Here is a 9076-nt window from a genome sequence, read left to right on the forward strand (position 1 = left end):
GAAATATTATTGTTCCAGGCGTTAGTCGGGACCCTCGACCATCACGCACGCACCCTTTGTTTACATCCGCGTCCCCGTGGAGGCTTCTGCAGCGCTAAACAGCTCAGTGTAAACGGTAAGAAACGCTGGCACTAGATGTACCCCGTTTTAAAATACCTCTGGCACTTGATGTGTAAAAAAAATTAAAGACCAAAAAAGGCTATCTCACAACGTCTTTAAATAACCCGCCAAATTAGTCAGCTGATTGCCACATAGGTCTTGGCTCAACACTGCTGTAGAGTGTAATAATAAGTTAACGCATCCGAACATACACCCACACAGTAATGTGCATGTGAGACACCTCTCGAGTGTACGTGCCTGAACTACCACGCATCACAAATTACAGTTTACAATGTACAGGCATTAATAGGCATTTAGCAGACACTCTGATCCAGAGCAAGGTAAACACAGAGAGAACGCGCCGATACTCTTCTTGCACCTTAATGTCCATAATCACGTACAGCAGTGGTTCTCAACCTTTTCAGGCCGTGACCCCCCAAAATAATCACTTTTGCACTGGGGACCCCCCCCCCCCCTCCACCCTGACAAGAACTTGGAATTGCAGGCATTACATTTAGTTTGACTCGGTTCCACAGATAAATGCTGTTAAAATAGCCAATCTACAAGCTCACAACGCCTCGCACTGCGAGGCGATGTGAGCTTGCAGATCGGCTATTTTAACAAATTTGACAATTTGGTTTTAAAAACATCTTAAAAGTCCTTAAATTGTCACTTTTAGAAATGTGCAGATGCCCTATGTAGTGTATACACTTATACTGTCACTGTGTGTTGTTTTGTTTACTGTTGAGTGAGAAAACAATGTTGCGCATTAAGCTAATCATCTGGGGACCCCCCAAAATAATTTGGGGACCCCCCTGGTCTATATACTGTAGCTGCTATATGCTCATGCACCTTATGTCTAACCTCATGTGCACACTGTACAGATGGATATGCTATGTGTAAATATGTAGCCCTCCCTAAACTAAATTTGTTACTTAAAGGGTAATCTCTCAAGAACAGATTCTGCACTGCGTTGGAATCTGTCGGGGAGGTTCGTCATAACATGTGCGCATGGGCGTGCCTTCAGATCAGGAAGCGGGCCGCGCTTTACCCAATCAAATGTAGTGGGCGGGATTCACGTGTCCGTCCATCCTTCCCCCCTCGAAACAAACCGAAACTAATTTAACAATAACGTCCGCGGAGCAGACAAAACCACGGAAAGATATTCACATTTTAACTTACTCTTTCATCATAGAAACAAGTGGGCTTATAACCAAAACGATCGATGTTCTCTGGGAGAAGTGGTGTTAGTGTTCCGTGTAGAAATATTGTTAGTGGGAATGAAAACATAGTCGCACCAACCGGAAGTGACGCGCTGAAGGCATACAAAACACCGGTTTCCTTTGCGCTCTGGCTCTACGTTTTCGTCCGCCCAGAGCCAACAGACATAGAACAAACAGCAGAGGGCGCTGTTTTTCATTTTCAGTTGGCGATGGGTTCCCAGATTGCTTAAAGGGATATTTCACTTTCAAAAAAATGTTTGGTCATTTTATCATCTACTCAGGCCTTTGTGAGCCCCCCAGACAGTTTTTAAGTTGCTCGATTCAGTATTTATATATTTGATATTCATTTTATCAGACACGCCCCCTTCCTATACAAACCCATTGTAACTTCAAACTTCATTTTAACCATGTTAGATTCGTCGAAACCACACGTCCTTGGTTCTGGTGACTCACCCTGCCCTCCTAATGCGTGAGGGGGCCGTGTTTTTCCGATATTATTTTTCATTTATTTTATTAAATGTTTTTATTGTATTAAAAAAAAAAAAAAATTCCGAAAATAATATTTAAAATAAATGAAAAAAGTAATTGTAAACCCTGCCCCCTCGCATATTAGGGGGGCAGGGTGAGTCACTAGAACCAAGGACGGGTGTTTTTGATGAATCTAACATGGTTAAAATGATATCAAAAAATGAATATCAAATATATAAATACTGAATCAAGCAACTTAAAAACTGTCACAAAGGCCTGAGTAGATGATAAAATGACCAAAAGTTTTTTTGAAAGTGAAATATCCCTTTAAGTAAAAGTATCAATACTGCAATGTAGAAATACTCTGTTACAAGTAAAAGTCCGGAATTCAAAATTGACTAGTAAAGTAAAAGTACAAAAGTATTGGCATCAAAATGTACTTAAAGTACGAAAAGTAAAAGTACTTCGTTATGCAGAATGTCCCATTTCACAAGTTTAAAAAAAATAATATTTTGAAAAAAGCCGATCCACAAGCTCACAATGCGTCACATTGCGACGCATTGTGAGCTTGTAGATCTGCTATTTTCAAATAGCCAAAATATATGATATATATAGGGCTGAAGTGGGTAATGTATGTTTTGTAATAATAATCAAAATCTACAAAGTAATTAAGTAATTTTCAAATAATTGTAGTGGAGTAAAGGTACAATATATAAGTAAATGTACTGAAAATTGGAAATACTTAAGTTACTTTCCACCACTGCTGTGGTGTGACAACAAACATGATTCTGATTCTGGTTGAGACAGTTTAGTGCCTCAAGAAACTAGGATCCCAGGTAAACAATGAACCTAGCATCAATCTAAAGTTCTAAACAATATACTATCAAAAATAACATGTACATCAAAACTATAGGGCATTGGTTCTCAAAGTGGGGTCCGGGGACCCCCAGGGGTACTTGAGGGAGTTCCAGGGGGTCCCCAGCTAAATGATGGATAGTTAGGAACCAAATGGACCCTTATGGGTCTGTAACTCTGAGAGTGTACAAATGGAACCAAATGGACCCTAACGGGTCCATTTGGTTCCATTTGTACACTCTCAGAGTTAAATTAACATTGATTTTACTATATAAATTGGGGTCCCAGAGATAGAAATGCCATTAAATGGGGGTCCGTAGCCCTAATGCATGTCAAACTGGGGGTTCTTGAAATTAAAATGGTTGAGAATCACTGCTAGAGCCGTAAAAAAATCTTCTCTCATGGGGTCATATCTGGCATTATCTTTTCAAATGGGGGTCCGCGGGCTAATAAGTGTCAATTTGAGGGTCCTTGACATGAAATAGTTTGAGAAGCACTGCTATAGGGTATCAGGTAAATAATTAACCTAGCATCTGTCTAAAGTAAACAAACTTTCACGCAGCGAACTGAATGTGGTTTCATCAAAGCTCCAGAGACTGAGATCAAAGATGCTAACATGAGATGTGAAGCACGTATAAAGCATTCATCAGGTCAGGAGTTTTCTGTGAAAAACATTTTCCATACATTCCACAGAGAGAGAGAGAGAGAGAGAGAGAGCGAGAGAGCGAGAGAGAGAGAGAGAAACTAATCCTATGGAATCCGATGCAAATCAGGGTGCAACAAAGAGTGCTGCTGGCCTGCTAGGACACTTGGAGACAAAAACACCTGTCTGTCTGTCTTTGTCTCTGTGTGTGTGTGTGTGTGTGTGTGTGTGTGTGTGTGTGTGTGTGTGTGTGTGTGTGTGTGTGTGTGTGTGTGTGTGTGTGTGTGTGTGTGTGTGTGTGTGTGTGTGTGTGTGTGTGTGTGTGCGTGTGTGTGTAGACTGGACAGATCTGAACCACATGCTGGAAGTCTAAATAATGATAATCTTTCTCTGAAGAATGACTTAGTATCTCAACATGAGAAACTTTTTCGAAATAATGACTTAGTACATGAGATAAACTATACATGAGAAACTATAAGTAGTCATTTAAAAAAACAAATTGTTATTTTAAGATAAAAGCTAATTATTTTGAGAATATTTCTCAAAATAATGAGCACTATAAGGACTTAAAGGTAGGGTAAGTGATATTTGTGGGGTTAAAAATGTAAAGCTCTACATTGTGATAGTAATCATTGCTATAGAGTGTTTGTTCAGTAACAGTGTTAAATAGCTCTATATTGTGATTGTAATCATTGCTATAGTTAGTAACATTGCTATATAGTGTGTGTTCAGTAACAGTGTTAAATAGCTCTATATTGTGATTGTAATCATTGCTATAGTTAGTAACATTGCTATATAGTGTGTGTTCAGTAACAGTGTTAAATAGCTCTATATTGTGCTAGTAATCATTGCTATAGAGTGTTTGTTCAGTAACAGTGTTAAATAGCTCTATATTGTGATAGTAATCATTGCTATAGAGTGTTTGTTCAGTAACAGTGATAAATAGCTCTATATTGTGATAGTAATCATTGCTATAGAGTGTTTGTTCAGTAACACTGATAAATAGCTCTATATTGTGATAGTAATCATTACTATAGAGTGTTTGTTCAGTAACAGTGTTAAATAGCTCTATATTGTGATAGTAATCATTGCTATAGAGTGTTTGTTCAGTAACAGTGTTAAATAGCTCTATATTGTGATAGTAATCATTGCTATAGAGTGTTTGTTCAGTAACAGTGTTAAATAGCTCTATATTGTGATAGTAATCATTACTATAGAGTGTTTGTTCAGTAACAGTGTTAAATAGCTCTATATTGTGATAGTAATCATTACTATAGAGTGTTTGTTCAGTAACAGTGTTAAATAGCTCTACATTGTGATAGTAATCATTGCTATAGAGTGTTTGTTCAGTAACAGTGTTAAATAGCTCTATATTGTGATAGTAATCATTACTATAGAGTGTTTGTTCAGTAACAGTGTTAAATAGCTCTATATTGTGATAGTAATCATTACTATAGAGTGTTTGTTCAGTAACAGTGTTAAATAGCTCTACATTGTGATAGTAATCATTGCTATAGAGTGTTTGTTCAGTAACAGTGTTAAATAGCTATATATTGTGATAGTAATCATTACTATAGAGTGTTTGTTCAGTAACAGTGTTCAATAGCTCTATATTGTGATAGTAATCATTGCTATAGAGTGTTTGTTCAGTAACAGTGTTAAATAGCTCTATATTGTGATAGTAATCATTGCTATAGAGTGTTAGTTCAGTAACAGTGTTAAATAGCTCTATATTGTGATAGTAATCATTGCTATAGAGTGTTTGTTCAGTAACAGTGTTAAATAGCTCTATATTGTGATAGTAATCATTGCTATAGAGTGTTAGTTCAGTAACAGTGTTAAATAGCTCTATATTGTGATAGTAATAAATGCTATAGTGTTAACTATTAATGTGTTAACACAGCTCTTCTCGGTTCAAATAGATAAGATAGATATTAATGAGTTAATAGTTAATTGGTAGTTATTAACGTACCATGTGTGCGTCTTCTCAGTTCAGCTCAATCTCTCAGGTTGTTGCGTGTGACTCCGCCCCCGCGCTCCTGATGTCATCAGCTGTAGAGAACACAAGCAGAGAGGTCAGAGGTCAGGTTGATTGAAACAGCAGTATTTTCGGGAAAAAATGATTCAGCGAATTGTCTCCATCTCAGGCAGGACCGCGATAAGGGGCGGCCATAGCTGAGTGGTTAGTGAGCCCGCCTAGGGAGCCAGAGGCCCTGGTTGCCCCAGGTACGATTCCAGGCCACGCCAGCATATGTGTCGATGAAATGAAATTTGTCCCTGAGCAAGACTCTTAACCCCTAATTGCTCACAGGCCCTCATTGGAAACAAGCCTGCAAGGACTTTCATGAACGTCCTGTTAAAAGGAATTATCCTTATAACCCAGTGGGCCAGTGGTGGAAAAAGCACTCAATTTATTTTACTGAACATAATATAGAAATACTCTGTTACGAGTTAGAGTCCAGAGTTCAAAATTTACTTGAGTAAAAGTACACAAGTAGGCCTATTGGCATCAAAATGTACTTAAAGTACCAAAAGTAAAAGTACTAAAATATTTGAAAATAGCGACGCGTTGTGAGCTTGTAGATCTGCTATTTTCAAATAGCCTATGTATAAAATAGGGCTTAAGTGGTTAATGTTTGTTTCATAATATCATAATTTATAACTGAAATGTAACTAGTAACTAAAGTTTTCAAATAATTGTAGTGGAGTAAAAGTACAATATTTGCCTCTGAGATGTATTGGAGTAGAATATTCCAGAATAGTAGAATAGTAGAAAATTCCATTAGAATATTCCATTCCAGTCTGATCGGAATGAATTTTCATTGGGGTTTGGATGGGTGGTATATACAACGTTTGAATTGTTTACCATATAAACACTTTATTCCGAACACTCGTCTCTGTTTGGAATACATGCATTCTTTTGCACATGTCCGCGCTTAGTAGTGCTGTCAGAATTGGCCAAAAATGACTTATCAAATCTCTTTTTTTAATTCTTTTTTTTAATCAAATATTGTATGCAGTAAAACTTTAATTCAAAGACTGCATAAGTCTATTTATGTCTCTGTATCCGTCGGCCACAGTTGGTGCTGAGAAGTGCTCGCTCCTGCCGGATAAAATGAATGATTCATATTCTACAGCGTCATTTAATAAGCTTATATACTGTAATGTTTAAGCCCAGACGCTCCGAGGATCTGAGCCTGTGATGGAGGAACAATCTTTACCTGTCCTTGACATGAAAAGGGAACTTATAAACAAAATAATCTATTCAGTCAGATTAAACTTTTTTTTTTTGTTTAAATAAAATGAAGCTGGCCTACATGAGAAAGTAGTAGGCTAGCCTAAGTTTTACTGTGTCTGGCAATGCAAAAAAAATAAACTAGTCTGAACTTGTAGATCTGCTACTTTCGCATTAAAATGGCGATAACAAAGGAACGCGGGCTCGCACCGCATCCAGCGCTGCCTGGCAGGAGTCGGTGCGTTGCTTCCCGGCCTGCCTACGGCCGACAAACCTCCGCCGCGGAGGCACAAGGGGGCTATTGCCTCCTCCCCATGCCCACCAGGGGAAGCTCCGCCCCGGGTAGTGGAGCCGGGCGGCCCCTGGTCCATGCCCGGGCGTAGGCGGGAACCACTTTGCGCACGTCAAAAGTTAAATTCCGAATGAATGCTTTGGGTCGTCATGTAAACGAGGAATACTTTTATTCAGGTTCCATGTAAACAGTTGGGTGTGAATCTCTGTTCGGAATGAGTTTATTCTGAATGAATAGATATTGTCCATGTAACCGCAGCCACTGTTTCCAGTGAGCCAACATGCACGCTATCAACACCCTGACTCTGTTTGACCAGAATGGAACAGAGCCTTCATTAGTATCATTGGTAACACCTGTGAAGGAAGTTCCTTTACAAGATGGCAGCTGTGCATAGAGCCAGGATTATTATCTTTTATTGCATTGCATTTCTGTGGAGCTTTTTTTACTCGCCACATATTGATGCAATTCCCTTGCGATATCATGCAACAAGGGACTGCCGGGAACATTGTCTTTACATCCATGCTTTGTAGTGACTGGAAAGCCAGAGAGCAAAGATGTCACAGGAGTTTCCCCATGAGAGCTACCACTTAACTAGACTAGCGCGACAGCTCCAGAGTGCGTTTCCTACCGTTGACCAGTGGAGTAAAGTAACTAAGTACATTTACTCAAATACTGTACCTAAGTACAGTTTTGAGGTATTCTTTTACTTCTACTCCACTACATCTCAGAGGCAAGTATTTAGCTTTTACTCCACTACAAATATTTGAAAACTTTAGCTACTAGTTACTTTGTAGATTTTGATTATTATTACAAAACATACATTAACCACTACATTAACCACTTACCATTAGCCCTATACATTTTGGCCATTTGGAAATAGCCGATCTACAAGTTTGTGATGCAACGCATTGTGAGCTTGTAGATCAGCTATTTTCAAAAGAGTTTTTATACATTTTACACATTTGAAAACAAGTAATTTTTTTATTCCGGACTTTTACTTGTAACAGAATATTTCTACAGTGCAGTATTGATACTTTTACTTAAGTACGAAAAGTGAGTACTTTCTCTCCCCGTGTCACACCAGCGTGGGTAGATATACTCTTCCAAGCTGCGAATGACTGACTGAGGATAACGATGCATGAAAACAGATTGAGCATCTAAAGTTTAATTCACTCAGTCAGTGTATGAGGATGTTACTTGTCGAAAATATATAGCCGATCTACAAGCTCACAACGGCTCACACTGTGAGGTGTTGTGAGCTTGTAGTTTGGCTATTTTCACAGAATTCATCTGTGGAACCGAGTCATACTAAATGTAATGCCTAATTCCAAGTGATTGTCAGGCTGTGTGTGTGTGTGGGGGGGGGGGGGGGTACCCAGTTCAAATATGATTATTTTGGGGGGGTTGTGGACTGAAAAGTTTGGGAACCTTTGGTCTAGCCTATTTGAGTCTATTTAAGCTTAGCCTAAGCCCAGTTTATTGGGTTTGGCGAGTTCGTGTCACTTTCTGAGGTATGGGATGTTGTGTTTGAGAGAATGATCCTCAAACGATAATGTCTTCATTTAAGTGACAATGTTCGGTCTTCATATACTAAGTGATAACGCTCAGTCTACATATAAGTGATAACGTTCAGTCTTCATCAGTGGTGGAAAAAGTATTTTAATGTTTTACTTAAGTAGAATATCATGTAAAAACACTCTGTTACAAGTAAAAGTCCGGCATTCAACATTTACTTGAGTAAAAGTACAAAAGTATTGGTATCAAAATGTACTTAAAGTACAAAAGTAGAAATTAATACTTATTATGCAGAATGTCCCATTTCACAAGTTTTCAAATGTATGTAAATCATTTGAAAATGGCAGATCTACAAGCTCACAATGCGTCGCATCGCGACGCATTGTGAGCTTGTAGATCTGCTATTTTCAAATGGCCGACATGTACTGTATATAGGCCTGAAGTGGGCAATGTATGTTTTGTAATTATAATCCAAATCTACAAAGTAACTAAAGTTTTCAAATAAATGTAGTGGAGTAAAAATACAATTATTTGGATCCGAGATGTCGTGGAGTAGAAGTAAAATAATTGGAAATTGGAAATAGTCAAGTAAAGTACAAATACCTCAACATTGTACTTAAGTACAGTACTTAAGTAAATGTACAGTACTTAGTTACTTTACACCACTGCATATAAGTGTGCCACATTTGCATCCCCTAAACGACATCCAGTTTCTTCACAACGCCACAAATTAAATGCATTCTTCA

At 38.4% G+C, this 9076-nt stretch overlaps 1 protein-coding gene across 1 annotated transcript in view; it reads right to left on the reverse strand.

Annotated features, from left to right (window-relative positions):
- The window catches only part of LOC308091360 (tetraspanin-18B-like), a 109558-nt gene that overhangs the window by 40256 nt on the left and 60226 nt on the right, over positions 1-9076 (reverse strand). The window contains exon 2 of the mRNA XM_080436923.1: positions 5261-5340. Within this exon, the coding sequence (XP_080293049.1) occupies positions 5261-5263 (3 nt within the window). The 5' untranslated portion in view covers positions 5264-5340. The remainder of the gene's footprint in view (positions 1-5260; positions 5341-9076) is intronic.

Source organism: Gymnoscopelus braueri, assembly GCF_963280865.1.
Source record: "Gymnoscopelus braueri genome assembly, chromosome: 9".
Taxonomy (NCBI): Eukaryota; Metazoa; Chordata; class Actinopteri; order Myctophiformes; family Myctophidae; genus Gymnoscopelus; species Gymnoscopelus braueri.